Source organism: Miniopterus schreibersii (genome assembly GCF_964146895.1).
Source record: "Miniopterus schreibersii genome assembly, chromosome: 20".
Classification (NCBI taxonomy): domain Eukaryota; kingdom Metazoa; phylum Chordata; class Mammalia; order Chiroptera; family Miniopteridae; genus Miniopterus; species Miniopterus schreibersii.
This window is the reverse complement of record NC_138122.1, coordinates 13319909-13339334: the sequence shown is the minus strand read 5'-3', so window position 1 is coordinate 13339334 and position 19426 is coordinate 13319909. Positions and strand designations below refer to the sequence as shown.

At 42.3% G+C, this 19426-nt stretch overlaps 1 protein-coding gene across 1 annotated transcript in view; it reads left to right on the top strand.

The window, feature by feature from the left end:
* MAPK1 (mitogen-activated protein kinase 1) overlaps positions 1-18687 on the top strand; it is a 57782-nt gene extending 39095 nt beyond the window's left edge. Inside the window, exons 7-9 of the mRNA XM_081123411.1 lie at positions 9274-9383; positions 12122-12247; positions 17011-18687. Of these exons, the coding sequence (XP_080979537.1) occupies positions 9274-9383; positions 12122-12238 (227 nt within the window). The 3' untranslated portion in view covers positions 12239-12247; positions 17011-18687. The remainder of the gene's footprint in view (positions 1-9273; positions 9384-12121; positions 12248-17010) is intronic.
* Positions 18688-19426: the final 739 nt, after the last annotated feature.

Sequence of the window (19426 nt, the reverse complement as noted above, 5' to 3'; positions counted from 1 at the left end):
TTTTATTTGGGAGCAGTGGCAATAGGTTAAGAGAGTCTGGGAGTGACTGTCTAGTTTTCTGCCTTTTAGTTTCTTTGCTACTTTTAAACTTGGATTACATTCACTTTTTTAGGGTTCAGAAAGTCTAGGATCCTGCAAGACAAATTATGTCTTTTTTCGTCTCATTTGATTATTTTTATAGTCAGGTTTATTGAACAATAATTTATGTAAAGTAAAATTCACCCTTTTTAGTTGTGCAAGTCTTTGAATTTTGGCAAATGTATACAGTCATGTAATTACCACCACAATCGAGATAATGGAGTATTTCCATCAACCCCAAAAGTTGCCTCATGCTCCTTTGTAATCACTTCCCTCCCCTAGTCCTTGGCAATTTCTGATTTGATTTCTGTCCCTATAGTTTTGCCTTTTCCAGGATATCATACAAATCACTTACGCAGTATGTAGCCTTTAATGCCTAAATTCTTCCACTTGAGATTTATTTATATTGTTACTTTTGTTAGTCTCTTCAACAAATGGTGCTGGAATAATTAGACATCCATATGCAAAAAAGAAAAAAAGGGACAAAAATCCACCAAGACTATAAAACTTTGAGAAGTAAACAGGACAATCTTTGACACCTTAGGTTATGTGAGAATTTCTTAGGATACCAAAAACATGATTTTTTGCCATTTTATTTTTTCCCCTTTTAAAACATGTATCTTTATTGTTGAAAGTATTTCAGATGTCCTCTTTTTCCCCCCGTTGACCCCTTCTTCCTTGCAGCCCCCCACCCCAGGCCTTTACCACACTATTGTTTGTGTCCATGAGTTATGCATATATGCATATAAGTTCTTTGGTTATACATGATTTATAATAGAAATAAGAGATACATTAGATTTCATCCTTTGATATTTTTAAGTAAACTTTGTTTAATAATTATGCTTTATTTCCCATTTAACATGTATCTGTTAAATATATTAAGTAGCTTCTTTAAAAAAACCTTTATACTATTATATAAAGCTGTGGTAGGCAGAATAATGACCCCACTGCCAAAGTTATCCACATCCTAATTCCCAAATTCTGAATATGTTCAATTACCTGGCAAAGGGGAATTAAGGTTGCTTAAACTTAGCTGACTTTAAGATAGGGAGATTATGCTGGATAATCTAGGTGGGCCTAGTGTCATTGCCAAGGTCCTTAAAAGTAGAAGAAGGAATCAGAATAGGGATCCAGAGAGAGAGGGAGAGCAGCTTGCCAGTACCTTGGTGCCTGTCCTTCTGTATTTTCTCTATCTCCATACTTATGCATATTTTTACTTAAATAATTACTCTCTAAAGGTCATTGTTAATAGAATTGTCTTGAGTATTTTTCCATGTTAGTATATACATCTGGTTTATCTTGAATGAATTTACGATATTTTCATCTGACCTTTTGTTGAAAGTTTAGCTTTTTCTAATTCTTGCTATTTTACGTGTGTGTGTTTTAAATTTTAACAGCTGTCTACTTAGATGTTGAATTTGTTTCATCAAGGTTCAGAAACACTTGGTGGTTTAAAGTTGAATTTCTTTTGGATATAGGAGGAACTATCTTAAAATCTCTGATATAAAGTAGTATAAAGCTTTTCAAACTGAAACATTAGTGTTATTATAATCATGTTAATGATAGCTCACAGAAAAGGAAATGTAAATGTCTCTTAAATATAGGGAAAGGTAAGGTACTCATTTTTATTCATTATATGAGATACTAACATTGAAAAGTGAGTAATTCCATTTTCCCCCACTCATCACAGTAGCAAGCATCAATAAGTTTGATAGCCCACTGCATCATCAAGGCTATGGGGAAATGGATGCTCTCAGAGACAGCTGGTGGAGTGCAAATTGTTTGATTTCTCTCTCGAGGACAATTTGGCAATTCTATCGCATGTCTTTTGTTCTAGCAGTTCTGGCTGGGTATTGAACTTTTGGGTTTGCCAACCAAGTTGGAAAGAAGTGGCATTTTAATTTGTTTTTTCTTTAATTAAGAGAATGAATATTTTTTCACATGTTTGTTGGAAATTTCTGCTTGCTGAGTCCCTTGAACCAGCAGTATTATAGATTTTTCTTTCAAAGGAGTCTAGCTTCAGATTCTTTCAAATCTTGAGGAGGAAGAAATGATTATTACTCAGCAGATGGTGCTGGGCTAGTTGAATAGCTATTTGGAAGAAACGCAATTTAAATTATTACTCACACATCAAAGTAAATCCAAAAGAATTAATGATGAAATACTTTTTTAAAAATCATACCATTAAAAACTAACAGTATTTAGAGTATTTAATATTTTTCTGATCTCTGCATGGAGAATGACTATCTTCCTGTGCTAAACAAACCAAGAAAATAAACATAAAGGGAAGATAGTAGATTTGATCACATAAAAGTTTTAAAACTTAAAATAGATTAGATGGAACAGGTGTGGGCAACCAGCTATAAAATGTTCTAAGTGATAAAATGTTCTAAGTGGAATAAGATTTAAAGGAGTGCTGTCTTGTCATTTTGAAGGCAGCACAGCGTAATGGTTAACTGTGCTCTGGAGTCGGGCTCCTGAGTTCAAACAGGCTCCACCATCTCAGGTCTTTCACTTTGGGCAAGTTATTTAACCTCTCTATTTCACAATTTCCTCATCTCAAATTAAGACAAATTGCATTTCCCCCCTCATAGGGTAATTTGGGAGGGTTAAGTGAATTATTAGTTATTAATGTTAGACTCATTATTAATATTAGTGTATAAAAAACAAATCTAAGATTTCAGTGGATAAATAAATGAGCAAAGAACAAGCACACAATTTATAGAAATGACACAAGTTAGAAATTTACAGAATCACAATTAAGAAATTTCTGAGATGAAGAACTATAGGAGGAGCAGTTTGGGGGTAGCATTTGAGAATTTAGTCTGTGCCACGTTAAATTTAAGACACCTGTTAGGCAATAGAAACAAACAAAATGCCAAATGTTTATTGAATGGCTGAGTAAATTATGATGCATCTGCCTAAAGGAATATTAAAGGTCATTAAAAGTGATTTTTTTTTTTTTTTGCCCTAGCCAGTTTGGCTCAGTGGTTAGAGTGTCGGCCCACGGACTGAAGGGTCCCGGGTTCAGTTCTGGTCAAGGGCTCGTACCTTGGTTGCAGACTTGATCCCTGGCCGGGAGGCAGCTAATCAATGTCTCTCACATCCATGTTTCTCCCTCCCCCTCTCCCCCTCTTCCTCTTTCCCTCCCCCTCTCCCTCTCTCTCCCCCTCTCTCTCTCCCCCTCTCTCTCCCTCTTTCCCTTCCACTTTAAAAAAAAAGTGATTTTTTTGTTTTGTTTTGGGTAAAACGTTTTATAGCATGGGAGAATACTAATGAGCACTATCTACTGGGGAAATAATACAGCATTTATTACATATAGTATGATCTCAGTTATGTACAAGAAAATGGATAGAAAAATTCTGTAAAATACATCAAAGATTAGCAGTGGTACCATTGAATGATGGGACTGTGGATGCTGGGATTGAAGGATCTTGGGTGAATCATTCACACGGATTAGAGAGGGGTGGGGAAGTTCTGGCCCTCTGGCCATTTATGGCCGATAAATCATTTGGTCTGGCCCTGCCAAGGCAGCCTCAGGTGGTACTCGAAATTCAGTAAATCTTGGAGCTTTTTTCATAGCTAATTTTTAAGTTGATAATTTTGTATGGCCTGTGAATGATATTGTAAATATCGAAATGGCCCTTGGCAGACCTGAATTAGAGGGTCAGCTATTTGAGGCCTTCTCAGTTTCGTATAATGAGAACCTGTCAACTGACTTAAGCCTGAAGGACTTCACTGGCTCTCATAACTGACAAGCCCAGTAGTGTTAGGATTCCCAGACACAGTCACTTTGACTGGAACCTGGACTTCTTTATCTTTCAGCTTGCCTTCCTCTTTGCTATCTTTATTTTTAGTCTCTTTCTCATGGTGACGGGATGGCCACCAGCAACTCTAGGCTCCCACTGACAGGTTTCCTGATAGTTTCACCTCAAGTATGTGGCTGGCACTCTGCCTTTTTTTTTTTTTTTTTTTAATATGTTTTTATTGATTTCAGAGAGAGGATGGGAGAGGGAGAGAGAGATAGAAACATCAATGTTGAGAGAGAGAGTTATTGATCAGCTGCCTCCTGCACGCCCCTTACTGGGGATTGAGCCAGAAACCCAGGCATGTGCCCTTACCGGGTATCCAAGCACGATCTCATGGTTCAGGGGTCAACGCTCAGCCACTGAGGCACACCAGCCCAGCTCATTGTCTCTTTGTACCCACCCCAGACTAGTCATTGTGGCCAAGGGAATCCACCCAGGTGACTGGCCAAGCCAGTGTCACCATTCCCACAGCCAAGGAGTGTGGGCAAGCCTGAGAGCTCTCCTATGGCAAATGAAGCTCCATGTGGTTAAAAGGGCAGTGGACACTGGCAAGCAAAGCCAACAGACAAAAAGAGATGAGGACCTGGCCGGCGTGACTCAGTGCTTAGAGTGACAGCCTACACACCGAAGAGTCTTGGGTTCGATTCCTGGTCAAGTGCACGTATCTGGGTTGCAGGTTCGATCCTGACCCTGGTTGGGGTGTTTTCAGGAGGCAACCAATCGATATGTCTTACTTCAGTGCTTTTTTCTCTCTCTCTCCTCTTTCTCTCTCCCCCTCCTTCCTCCCTCTCTGAAAATCAGTGGGAAAAATATCTTCAGGTGAGGATTAACCAAAAAAAATTAAAAAGAAATAAGGAATTCTGCATTAAAAAAGTTGAATAATTCTGTTCTTTGTCCCTTGCTTTTATTTTTTTTAATTTAAAAAAAAAAATAGTTTATGTAATAAGGCTCTCCATTTCCTCAGATGACCTACTGTTTGAAAAGCTTCTAGTGCTTGTTATTTTCCCTATAAATATGTATGTATGTTATAAATGTGATCATAAGCTATATCCTTTTTTTATTTTTTATCCTCACCCGAGGATATTCTTTCCATTGCTTTTCAGAGAGAGAGGGAGGGAGAGAGAGAAACATCAATGTGAGAGACACATCAGTTGGTTGCCTCCCTACATGCCCGGACCGGGGCTGGGGATGGAGCCTACAACTGAGGTACATGCCCTTGGCTAGAATCAAACCCGGGACTCTTCAGTCTGCAGGCTGACACTAACCACTGAGCCAAGCCAGCTATATCCTCTGTTATTACCTACAGAGAGTTATATTTATTAATCTGAAGCTTGGGCTAAAGATAGATCTGGCAGTTATTTAACACATGGCATTTGACATCATGCAAGAGGCTGAGAGGATAGAAGAATGACATGTATAAGAAGCTGGATAACACGAACCTTCGGGGGGCAATAGAATAGGAAGGAACTCTTGAAGACTGTAGAAAGAATGGTCAAAGAAGATAACTAGTACAGTACAGTGTTTCACAGAAGCAGAAGATGGCATTATAAGACAGAGGACATGTTCAGCAAGTCTCCATGCAGCAAAGAGGCTTCTAATTAAGGGGTCATTGGTGACCACATAAGAGCAGTCAAAACATTAGTGTAAGTGAGAAGTTTGAAATGGAAAGTGGAGACAGAAATTACTAGTTCCAATGAGGGGGAGCTGGTTGTGATCAGGCCACATGTCACAGAGGATTGGCTTTAATTAGGGAGAAGATCTCTTTCTACAGTAAGGATATGTGTGAATTTGGGTGGAGGGACATCTGGGAATGTCACTCCCGGGGAATCTCAGTAGCACCCTCAGTAAGATCCACTGAGAGTAATGAGGGCCAGTTGACAGAAAGGTCATGATTCAAGCTGTAGGAGTTGAGAAGAATCTTAGAATAGAGACGGGGATGATCAGGGATTTCCCAGAGCTGTTGGGGGCCTTCGTGAGATTAAAAATATATATATATATATATTGCAATTTTGTGCCACAAGAGTTCTCAATAGCATACTTCTTACACCTCTTACACCCAGTGTCGTTTCAGGGTGTCCACGAGGACAAAACTACTTTTATAATAATATAAGGCATTTTTTACACTTTCTCTGTGCTGTCATCTACATTCTTGGTGCAGAAGCAGTGGTGAGCAAGACTGCCAGCACCTCGACACCAGACAAGGTGGCGGTAGTGCCATGCCCTCACAGCTAAAAACCAATGCCAGCTGTAGTCAGAATGTCCTTGTTGAAGCAGTAAGAAATACTTTCTTAAACCCCATCCTTCTTATGCCTTTTTAATGTTCTATGTGGCAAAATGGGAAGTACACATAGAACATATCTGCCACATATGAATGCTGTGGTTTTCTCAAGGAAAAGCACTTGTGCAGTTTGAAGTATGAGCTGAATTAGCTGCTTTTTGAAATTGATCCTCAATTGTTTGTTTGTTTTTGTTATTTTTAGAGTGGGAGGGAGGGAGGGAGGGAGAGAGAAATATCGATGTGAGAGAGACACATCCATTGGTTGCCTCGTGCACATGCCCCTCCTGAGCGGGGCCAAGGATTGAACCTGCAACCAAGGTGCATGCCCTTGACCGGGAATTGAACCCGAGACCCCCTTGGTGTGCGGGCCAACAGTCACCACTGAGCCACACCAGCCAGAGCAATCTTCAATAGTTTTTAAGGGTAGGGTTCTGTGATCAGAAGTTGTGGTGGCACAGTTTGCACAGCTAGGTCTTTTTCTTGGTCCCTGTTCGGAAACTCTGATTGAGGATGGAAGTGACAGGTTGCAGCCTTGATCCAGGATCAGTTTTGCTGGGTAGGAAAAATGGACCTAAATCGATGCTATGGAAAGCCAGACAGATCACCCACCACGGACTCTGGGCTAGTGGGGCTGGGGGGGGGCCTGATGGGCCAGAAGGTTGGGGTTATGTTGTTAAGCACTCACTGAAGCAGAGAGAAGGTGTGGGTTCTAAGAGGGTACCAGGGAGTGTCAGAGATCATAGGCCCAGAGAGACTACATTCTTTTAGGAAAGATAAAACCTGTATCCAGTGAAACATAAGCACAGGCAATGTGATTCATGCCATCTGAGTGGTGCCAGTGGATTGCTGTGTGGCGTGGGAGGAAGGAGGCCAGGCAATCTAACTGTGGGCTCAGCACCTGCCAGCTGCTTCCCATTTCTCTCCTTTTCCCCTTCTGTAGTGGTGAATAATGCAGAAATAGCACTTGCAGTAAAAGGAGACTAGAGATCCAGTTATTTTTCAAGTGGCAAAATAAAAGGTTATCTTCCTTTGAAATTGTTACTTGGAAGATTAAGGGCCTAGAATTTTTTAACTTGAAGGAACTAACAGATCTATTATAGAAATGCTTAAACTGCAGAGCATCTAGGTGCCTTAAAGTAGGAAACTACAGCCCCAACTATTTAGAAATAATGCTGTTAGAATTGGACCTGTGTCCAGGCCTACCTAGACTTTTCCTAACACAGGTGCTGTGTAATTGGGCAAAAGGACAAATGACTTCTAATCTCAGGAAAGTTCTTGGGGAAATGTCTGTGAGCTCTTTGGGGGGAGGGGTGGTTGGGAGTACGTGAGGTAGGTTTTATCACCTGTGTTACAGGAAAGACTCCAGAACTTACTCAGCAAGAGTTGTGTTGTGTGCACACACATCTGCCTGATACTCCATGGGACTCAGATTTGAGCAGGAGCTGCCTGAGTTCTTTACCATCGTGCTGCACTGTCCTAACCCTTGAGAGAGCCACCTCTGAAACCCAGAGCCAGCTGTAGGCCCGAGACCCTGTGTCACAGCTGCAGGAATGAACACGTCTTCTGCTGCCCAGACAGTGCTTTAGCCAAAGCCCAACATGTCTAGATTCCCAAGAGCCTCCTTTGCTCTGAAAAGTCTTCTAGACTGTAGAGCAAAATGTCATTGTTCCCTGATGTCCTGAAGTACACTCGTGTGTGTTAAAAACATTATCGATAGAGGCAAATACTCATTACATGTGCTTTAAAAAAAACTTTTACAGTTCACCTTATGGACGTGCGAAAAATTCTTTGTTATGTGGAATTTCTCATTATGTCCAACATATGGTTTACCACATTTATTATCTTTGAATTTTCTTGGAGATAAGATGGGTGGCATACAGCTAGGGGAGTCACTAGTCAGATGAGCATGCACAGGCATGCACACACAAACACATGCCCTTCTAGTGACCTCAGGGCAGTTAGGTGCCTCCTCAGCCCTCCCCTTCAGAAGGTGTATTGGCTGCCACTCTTAACAATTAAAAGAACGAGCACAATGATTTTTCTCTACCTCTCTGCTCTTGGTAACCTAATAAACAGTCACTACTTCATTAAGTAGATGCCACTATTTGTTTAAGTGTCATGTAAGGGAGGCAATGGATTGATGTTTCTCTCACATCAATGTTCTCCTCTCCCTCCCGCCCTCCTCCTGCCTCCCTCCCCCCTGCTCCCCTCCCCCCTGCCCCTTCCTCTTTCTAAAATAAATCTAAAAATTTTTTTTAAATATTTAAAAAAAGAAGCCCCCCCTTTGCTACCTCTTTATCAGAACAGTAATGTCTTTTCTAACATGTATTGTTTCTCATTGAAATCTACTCCTAATACTGAATACAGAAAGTGTTCTGTTACACTTCCCTTAACCCTTGTCCCAGCTGCAATTAGGCAATCCCTTTGGCTATCATGGTTTGAGGTGTGGTCCCTGGACACCAACTATGGAGTCCATCAGAATAAACTTCATTAGCCCCCCCCCCATCTCATTCCTGTTGATCCCACACTTGCTTCCTGCTGCTATACTCTCAACGTGAAAGAAATGTTCAGCTGATAACTATGGTCAGGTTAAGAGGATACTTTTAGTTTGGAGCCTTGGAGAAAGATGCCAAGTTGCAGAGTAGACCGGGCACCTGTGCTTCCACATAGGAGGACAAGTGACCATTTTCTTCTATAACCTTGGAGGTCTCCTCTGTGTGTTGAAAGATAAATTGACTGTTGCAGAAATCACTTCAGAGCTGACTTAAGAGAACACACACACAAAACCATTACTTTTAACACCTACAAAGCAGAGTCGTGATTTAGGAAAAGTCCAGGTTTAGTAGGCAGACTTGGATTTGAATTGTAGTCTTCCACTTTTGGCCTGTGGCTAATTATGTCACCTTTCTGAGTCTGGGTCTGCAAATGTCAGATGGTCACAGTCTCAAGAAGCTCAGAGATATAATAGGCACCCAGTGTGCTGACTCTTCTCCCCAAGGCAATGCTTAGCTCAGTTGTTTTTTAGTCACTTTACTTAAACAGGAAATGAAAGTATTTCGGTGATTATTCCTTTGGTTTCTAACCACTACAAAACCTTTCTCTTTGTAGCTCTGGATTTACTGGACAAAATGTTGACCTTCAACCCTCACAAGAGGATTGAAGTAGAACAGGCGCTGGCCCACCCTTACCTGGAACAGTATTATGACCCAAGTGATGAGGTAAGAGCCTGTGCTCCTTGCTGCTTCTGCAGGAATATATCTGTGAGCCAGCAGCAGGTCCAACCAGGAGGGTCCCAGATGTCCTGCTTAGATCGTCCTGAGAGGTACTTGGTGCCATACCTAGTCTTCCCACCATGCCTACCTCTTCCACCTCAAGGCCTAGTTCTATGGGCACAGGTTGAAACCCCTTGCCCATCCCTCTAGGGCCCTTTTATCTTAGAAAACTTCTCCCAGGCCCCCTGCAACAGGGGTAGGGCTGGGGAAATAGATGGATAAAGGGCAGCACAGATAAGGAAGGGGGGTCCAAGACTGTGGAGACCATTGTCATGGTCTATGGCAGGTAGACACCTGAACCACAAAGTTCCTGCCCTGAGGGTGGAGAGGAGGTTGACTGCCTGCTTGGGGATGGGTATCATGAAGAGTAAGGGAGTAGGGAGGTCAGCCTGGATAGTTCCCACTGTAGCTTGGTGACTTCATGTCTGGTGTGCCTCACTGAAGATGAGGACACAAGAGCCGCCTAGTGTGGTGAGAAATGATGAGTCCATAGGTTGATGTGGTAGGTCTCCAGGGCATTCTGGAGATCCAATTAAAGATAGCAGAGAAAAATGCAGTATGAACCAAAGTTGGGATCTTTTTGGTTGAGACTCATATGTGTGAAAAATAAGCCTTCACACTCCTGTTTTTAAAAAGAGGTAGAGCCAAGAGAGTGTATTAAAATTAAAGGGAAAAATGGAAGAGGAGAGGAAAAGCTATAAAAGCTAAAAGCTGATGAATGAAAGAGAAGAAATCAAAAAGAAGTATTTACTAATCAGCTTCCCCTTCTACCTCTATCCCCTCCTCCAGAAACAAGACATCTTGCAAAGATACCTACAACATAGCAAATAACAGGGAACTAACTAGATGAGAGTATACCTTTTGGAGCGCTTACTACTGTGAGCTAGAGACTTCCAAAACCCCCATGTCCTCATCACAAACTGGGTTGCTACCTCATACCCAGCAGGGGGTTTGGAGGATTAGACAGATGGTATAGGTAGGACACATTGTGTAATCCCACACAGAGCCATCCTTTAGGGAGAGCTAGCTATTTACTTCACTCATAGACATGAATCCTTTTCCCCCTTTCAAGAGGCCAAAGCTTAGTGCAATTTGGGGTCCGTGTTTCCTTCCTATAAGGTCTGATGTGAGGAATACATGAATAACTACTAGGTATCCAGTGAGACAACTGGTATCATTAGATTAGCTCTATAACATAGTATTAGTTGAGGATACTTAAAAATCAAAATATAAATAATATTAACTGACTAATTTCATTTTTTGTCATTGATTATGTATGAGTTTGGGTGTTTTTTTTACATAAATAGACAATTTAAAACTATACTTAAATAGCTTTCTGGTTATAAAGAGTGATGAAAACTTACAGGGAAAAAATAAGAAAGATCACTTTGTAGTCTTTTTATAGTTACTGTTATTAGAATTTGGAGTATTTTCTGCCCAGTCTTACATTTCTGTATCTAAATTTTAAAAATAAAACAGGATTCATTCTTTTTAACACAAATGTGGTCATTTTCCCATGGTACAGTAAAACCTCAGTATAACGGACTAATTTGGGCTAGGGGATGTCCGTTAAAGCCGAAAGTCCATTATATAATAAGGTAGGTTTTCCAAATAGGTATGTTAAAAAAATTGACAAATTAGTTTACCTGTTTTTACTTACGTAGACACATTTGTGTAATATATGAAAAGTTTAATTTCACAGAAAAGTTTTCTATGTGTATTACAGTAACTTTAAATTTATACTGAATAGGTCTAGTAAATGGGTGCATTCACCAGTCACTGAGAAGAAACAAATGCACATGGCTGGGGCGTGGCTTAGCGCACTACTGAGCATCGGCAGACAGGCTTAAAACTGTTGCAGAAAGCCACCCCACTCGACCACAGGAACAATTACAGTGCAGAGTGCAATGTGATTACATGCTGATCATTTGCCGAACATTGTTACGAGCTGTGACTCTTGGATTTAAATATGTAGACTGTAGCTGTAGATATGTAATATTTATTTATGTCGGCAAAATTACTACAGTGTTTTTTCCAAAGTATGACCTATTTGCTAAAATTTGTTAAAAATAATAGTGACTTAATGACAAAAAATAACCTGTTAATTATAAGCAAATCTTGGTTAAAAGTACTTTAAAATTAACAGGATGTTAATTTTCACATATGACATTCGGACCAGAAATTTTGTCCTTTAAATCCAAAGTCCCATTAAATCGAGGTCTGCAAAATCGAGGGTTTACTGTCCTAGTCTTTCTTGCAGCTTCATTTTTAACAGTTCCATAATATTTCTTCATGTAAAGATATTGTAATGTATTTAATCAAATGCATCTATTTAAGTATCATGGGTTTTGATTGTATAAACATACCTTCACTACCACCCCTATAAGTTTATGTGATTTTTAACTTTCAGTGTCTTAAAACATTCTAAAATTATCCAGGCATAAGTTCAGATGAATACTCAAAATGAATTCAGCTGCTCTCTATCCATTTATTAAGTGCTCATAGGAAGTGCACTTTCAGGCATGTTGGGCACAAGTACATGGATACTTACCATAACTCTTGGTCTTTAGTAGACGTCAGTCTTATATAAATTTCAGAGACTAAGCCGTGGTTATTTTAAGAATCAAACAGTTTTCTTAACCATAACAACTGATGTCTTCTAAATGTTTTGTTTTCTCCTAAAGCCCATCGCTGAAGCACCATTCAAGTTTGACATGGAATTGGATGACTTGCCTAAGGAGAAGCTCAAAGAACTCATTTTTGAAGAGACTGCTAGATTCCAGCCAGGATATAGATCTTAAATTTGTCAGGTACCTGGAACTTTGACCATACAATAAACCCTGGAGAGGGAGAGAGAATATAAATTAAAAGTTATTTAAAAGAAAGTGGGATTTCCATGGGCCTACAGGGAAGCTTCATGAGCTTAGATTATAAGGTGTGCTGGACAATACAGTGATATTGGTAGATTTTAAAAAAACAAGTGCTCAAAAAAGGAAATGCAAATCTTGATTTTAAGAGAATGTAGGGAAGAGAGAGACTAGGGCTTGTGTTAGAACTCTGTAAAAGTGAACAGTGAAATAGGGAATTGCAACCAAGAGTTGAAGCATTTGCTGGGGAAATGCTTTGGACAGACTGGCATGGAGGGGCTGAAGGTGTCCTTTGGCAGGCAGCAGTGTCTTCTGTAGAGTGCAGGCAAGTGGCCCAGAGGGTGCTATGCTTGTATTAGAATAGGAAGCCACTCTGGTGGCATTAAAGAAGAGTGGATTCTGCAAGTGGTACACATTTGGGGGTTTCTTATCTATATTTCATTCTCTCATTCCTGTCCTTTTTATTTTCATATATTGGGGTCTCAGAACAATGGCTCAGGCTGAGGGTTAATCCTTGCATGACTGTTGGGCAGCATCCAGGCTTGAAAGCAGAAGCTGCTCAGTTGTTTCTTTCTCAGAGAGCATGTGATTGGTCAGAAGGCATTTAGAAGGGTTGGAGAGCAAAAAGAGGGGGAGGTGGGGAGACCTGCAGATGGGTAACTGCTGTCCTTAGTCTTCAGCAAAAGGAACGAAAGGGAAAATTGTGTTAGTCAGGGTCTTTGATTACCACACAAGGGAGGGTGGTAGGCACCTGCTGTGATTGCAGCCATTACAGCATCGTCACCATCACGGAAGAGGGGTCAGGAGCCTGTACTACCACTGACATCAGGGATTTTGAGGGCCTGAAACTACCATCAACAGCCAATGCTTCTAAAATGCAGGAGCCACTCCTCCTCCTGAAAATCCATGTGTTATTAGAAGCAGAAAAGGGAAGGAACTGTGGCTTTTCCTTTCATTGCCTGCATTGACAGAATCTCCCCAGAAGCCAGCTGCCAAGGAAGTCCTACAGTGCAGTTGACAGGTTTCCATCCTGGTCATTAAGGACAGAGGACAAGGAAAGAGGGTAGACATGGCCTGCTCAGCCTCAGAGAGCCAGGCAAGTAAGAGGGCTGGGAACAGGTAGAGGATGGACTCTACTAGTTTGGGGGTGGAAAATGGTACTTTCAGAAGTCTGACAACAAAGCAGGAAGGGTTGGAGGAGAAGCCTGGGTGGGAGATGAGTTCAGAACAGACCAAAGGATTGTAGTCTTGGACTAGGGCTGCACGGTGAGAAGCAGTGAATTCAGAAGAATGGAGGAAAGGCAAAGTCTGAAAGACTCCAAATTTTCTAAACCTAGCAACTAGGGGTCGGGGGCAGGTACGCTGGCACTGTTAAGTCCTTTCTTAGCCTATTAATACTGTACACACCCTAAAGACAAACTCAAACCAAGTGAAATGCTGCAGAAGCCCATGCTTACCTAAGGACTCGGGCTGTGCTCTGATAACCAGCCTCCAGGAAGAGTCTGAATGAGAAGGAGGAAGATGGTAGCAGGGGGCTGAGGAGGACAGAGTCTAGTGAGAGTTGAATTCTTGTATCTTTTCACAACTCACAGGTGTGGCAGTCTCTTGACGTATTTGTTACATACAACAATCTGCACATTCAGCCACTGATAGAAAGTCAATTCCTAGGACCCAACCATGTTCACACCTTAACTTGAGTCCCTATGGGGCTTCCTTCCTGGCCCCTCTGCTCTGTGCTCACAGCAGGTGGACCTTATCTCTTGAGATTTCCCAAGAGCCTGCTCGACTCTCCCGGTGCCTGCACAAGGTCAGGTTTCCTGCACCCAGATCAGCTGCTACCAGGTTTTGTAAATAGTTTTATCTGGGCCCTTTACAGAGCAGGTTTGCTGACCCCTGGCCTAGAAGATTGTGCTGGGCAGTGTCTGTTGCTTTTCTTCCTTCACAATCCCTTTAACAGGTCTTTTGCTAAAACCTGCTGGTGGCCTCCGTTTTTCCCCCCCTTGTTTCAGTGCACACATACACCCGCTTACTCTAAGCCAGGCTTGTGTTAGACACCTGAGTGAGCAGCACAAACAAGACCTAAACATGGCCTCAAAGGATCACATTGTGTAGTAGGGGACAGAATTGTCATGCATGTTTTTAGTGTAAAAGAGCATCTGGGGTTGACATAGTTATCAGTTTGTCATCATTCATTTAATCACCATTGAACACTTCCTGGTGCCAGGTCAGAAGGAAACAAAGAGGAGTAAGACCCAGGCTTTGCTTTCCCACAGATTGATGGCTGGACATAGGAGACAACAAGGAGCTGGGTGCAGTATCCTGGGTGGGTACGGGCCACAAAGATTGAGGAGGGCCGCCATCACAGTGCTGCGAAGGGGGCACTCCACAAGTGGAGGAGGGACATGGCAGTGTAGAGCCAGGGAGACAGGCCCATGTGGGAGCCCCACAAGAGCCAGGTTAAAGAGGCTGAAGCCCAGGCTTTTCAAGAGCCCCCCTCTCCCTTAAAGGTAGTTTTCAGGTCCTGAAGCATTGGACTTGGGGCAGTAAGGATGTTGGAGAACCACGGAGAGCAGGAACCTATGGAACAACTGGCAGGCTGCTGGAGAAGGGCACTGCAGTGGGCACAGGGAACAGGACAAAGGCAAGGGTCCTCCAGGGGGCCACAGGACATGGCTGCTGGTTAGATGCCTCTGGAAGTCCCAGTTAGCAGACAAAGACCAAGGCCCTTCCCAGAGTCCCCCCCAATTCTAAGATTCCAGGACTGGGGCTTGTTACCAGTGGGGAGGGGTGGCAGAGACAATCACTCTGTGTTTAGGCCACTTCCTCCAGAGTCACAGAAGGCACAGTACATGCTTATAGCCTGATTTTTCCCCAGTGTTTTTTAAATGACAATTTTCAACTGTTCTGAAAAGTTGAGAGTTTTACTGTAGACACCCATATTCCCACCATCTAGATTCTATGATTATTTTACTATGCTTGCTTTCTCATGTACCTGTTCCTCCCTATACCCATCAATCATCTTATCTTTTTCATGCATTTCAAAGGAAGTTTCCAACTGACTGTAGTCAGTAGGTTTGGCAGCGGTTCAAAATGGCTTACCTCTAGATGGAGGTCATTTCCCATATCTGAGCCTGTCTCCTCATCATAATACCCACCCTTTCTGTCCTGACTCTCACAAAAGCCATTCATCTGGAAAGTGCCTTGTGAAATACCAGAGTGACATTCTGCTCTACATCGTCATACTAGCAAACCTTTCACACCAGTAACATCCTCTAGGAGAAGATCCCTTGTTTGCATTTTGATACACTTAAGTTACCCCCCTGGCCATCTTAACCATTCTTCCTCATCAGAACCAAGAACATAGAATGGGATTTGAGTGGCAATGTTTTCAGTTCTCCCAAGGATGGTACAAAACTAAGAGAGACTTAGGGGTGAAATTAATTCATTACATACAGCGGATGCTTTAGGCAGTGGTTCTCAGAAGTCTATGGCCCACCCCCCAGCAATCTTTGCTTTAACAAGCCCTCCAGGGGATTCTGACACACGAAGTTGAGAACTGCTAGCCTATAAATGGTTAGACTTGACTCAGAATATAATTTCTCCAAATGAAATAAAGACATTAGGATAATGAAGCAGGAAATGTGCTGCTTGTACTTTTGGAGGTGGCCCATTTGTAAACATCTGGAGAGCCAGGTGAACCCTGTCATATGTAGAAAATGAGTGAAGGCTGTCAGCAAGTTACCACCTGCTGCCTTTCAGGGTCAGCTCCCCTCTGACCTGGATGATCAGAACCCCCTCCTGCCTGTGAGAACTATGCCACAGTTCCCTACCTTTCCAGAGTCTGGGCCTGCCACCTTCTTTCAACCAGCTCTTTGTTCTGTATCACAGTCAGAGAAACTTGAGCATTAATAACAACACACTTTCTGCTGCCTGTATAGTTGGTTTTGTCCTACCTGTTCACCAAGAGAGAAAGAGACTTACTAAGAATAGGAAGAGGGAGAAGAGTTTTTTGCTTTGTATTATTTTTACAAAGACCCTCAGACTCTGATTATCATGGTGGGTATCATGTGGTTAATAAAACGCATCTTGGGTATACTGAAGCCAGCCAGCCTGTGAGCAGGTGTGTGTGTGTGTGCGCGTGTGCATTCGTGTTTCCCCTACAAGTGTTATGGAATCATCTGAGGAGAGGTGCCTTTGAAGTGAAGACAGAGCCCCACCCCTTCAAAACTGCCATGTTACACATGCCCAAGTGATTCTAAGGGAAATGACCTTTTTGCAGGTTTTTTCCCTTTGCCTTTTCACTTCTGTTTTTCATGATGCTGCTGTTGGTGATGTTTTAATATGGTTCATTCTTTTCACTTTAACATTTTTCTAATGCTGCTGCTGTTCTAATGTGAGTCATTCTTTTTTGTTGTTAATCCTCACCCAAGGATATATTTTCCATTGATTTTTAGAGAGAGGGAGGGAGCGGGGAGAGACAGAAACATCAATGTGAGAGAGAGACATTGATCGGGTTGCCTCCTGACCTCTCCCAGACCAGGGCCAGGGATCAAACCTGCAACCCAGGTACGTGCACCTTAACCCAAAATCGAACCCGAGACCCTTCGGTGCGTGGGCCAATGCTCTAACCACCAAGCCAAACCGGCCAGCGCTAATGTGATTCACTCTTAACTCATGGGTTTGTTTGTGTGTTTGTTTTTTGATAGGACAAGGGATCAGAGGACTGGACGTGCTCAGACATCGGTGTTCTTCTTCCCAGTTCTTGACCCTGGTCCTGTCTTCAGCCCGTCTCGGCTTATCCACCTTGACTCCTTTGAGCCGTTCAGAGGAGCGGTTTCTGGTAGTTGTGGCTTTTATGCTTTCAAAGAATTCCTTCAGTCCAGAGAACTGTTCCTGGCACCCCTGTGTGTGTCACCCACTGGTGACCTGTGGCAGTATGTACTTTCAGTGTACCTACTGCTTACCGTTGCTTTAGTCACTAATCGCTTTCTGGTTTGAAAGATGCAGTGGTTCCTCCCTCTCCTGAATCCTTTCTTACATCACACCCTGCTGACCCATTCAGTCACACCAGAGATATTTTTTTCCAAGTTGGCATCGTCACTGGCATCTCACTTTATGATAGGGAAGGCTACTACCTAGGGCACTTTAAGTCAGTGACAGCCCCTTATTTGCACTTCACCTTTTCACCGTAATTGTTTCCCCAGAGCAGGAACTCGGTGGAAACACCTGGGATGACATTGCAGCCTACAGCAAGTGCTCCTATCCTGGGAATCTTTGGGGGCACTTGTCAGCGTCTTTTCTCATGTTATCACTAACATTTAAGGTATGTGCTATTTCCCCAGCTTTTAGAAAACTCATTTTTCTAAATAAAAGAAAAATGTACTGCACTCAGCAGTTTCACTCTGTAGATTTACTGTGGTTACTTGTACCATTTATAGAGGTATAACACTTGCCAAAATGTGTTATATGCAGAACAGAGTGTTTGCAAGACTTATGCAAAAAAGCTTTAAAGTGGCAGCTTCACTCGGGATATAGTGAGAGATGTACAAAGGTCACAGCAGGGTGCTGAGGAAAATATCTGATGAAGTAGCCAGCAGGCTGCCTGATGTCATTGGGTGGAGCTCCGCCCCAGGGTACTCATACCCCAAGCTACTTCACATGGTGTGCCACATTCAATGTAGCCACATTCAGCGCCTGAGGATTTAGCAGAGGGTAAACACTGCGTCTTTAAATGAGAAAGTGTACAATTCTTTTCCTCCTACAGCATGTCAGCATCTCAAGTTCATTTTTCAACCTACGATATAACAGTTTGTAATAGAGCCTTCATGCACTCATGACATGAAGTACTGTTCTGTCGTCAAGTACCAAGTACTCTCAACTGTTTCTGATAATGCTGAGCTAAGACCATCAGAAAAAGCTAGCACTAAGTCACATTTGGAGCGCAATCCCATATTTTCCTGATCTCTTTAAGTATTTGTTCTGCCACTGTACACTGTGGCGTTGACTCGGTGTTCTGTCCCCGTGCGGTGCCTCCTCTTGACTCCCCCACTGCTCTCTGTGGTGAGAAATTTGCCTTGTTCAATAATTACTGTACCCTCGCATGACTGTTACAGCTTTCTGTGCAGAGATGACTGTCCAAGTGCCACATGCCTATGATTGAAACGAAAAATCTATTGTTACCTCTGAGTTGTGTTCCACGGAAAATGCTATTCAGCAGATCACTTAGGAATAATTCTATTTTTAGCTTTTCATTTCTCAGCTGTCCTTTATTTCTTGTTTGATTTTTGACAGCATTGGAGAATGGGTTCTATAAAGACTGCCTGCTAATATGAATAGAAATGCACTTGTAATTCATGGAAATAAATGTACATCTTTTATCTTCATATTCATGTTAAGATTCAGTGTTGATTTCCTCTGGATCAGCGTGTCCGAAGGGACAGTCAGGTTCAGTTTGTGCTTAGAACAGAAATGCTTACAGGCCTCACCTTCCCACCCGGGCACTGCCCCAACACTTCAGTTTACATGAAATGATTTGAAAGCATTTTTTCCTTTTTTCCTTCTTGCACAGCAGAGAAATACATTCTGACCTGTTTCTTTATTCAAATCATAGGTCTAAAATACTATGTCAAACTCTGATGAAGAAGCCCAAATGTCTCAGGTTGGATTCTCTGGTTCTTTCTAAAGAGGGCTTGCCTGTGTGCCCCAAAGCTGCTGCTAGGCACAGCTGAGCACTGGGAAGGGCTGCTCAGCATCCCTCAGCTCACTCCACCCGGCCCAGGGTGCTGATGCTCACACCTCACGGGCTAAAGAAGGATGGCTGACTCATCCTCAGATACGGGAACCACGTCTAGATTCTCGCCCTGAATACATGCTCTTCACCTCCAGGCTCAGAGCTGCATGTCGAGGTCCACACAACATGACAGGATACAGATTTGACTGTTACTTGATACATTGATAAGTCAGTTTTCATTTTAAAAGGAGCATTGACAGTTTTATTACTCTTGTTTCTGTGTACTTTTTCAATGGAATGTTAGTAGTATTATTAAGTTAATCTGCAATCCTCTAAATAGAAAGCCATAGTCTTGGTTACTAATCCCTGGGGACTGGGCTATTTCCCATCCT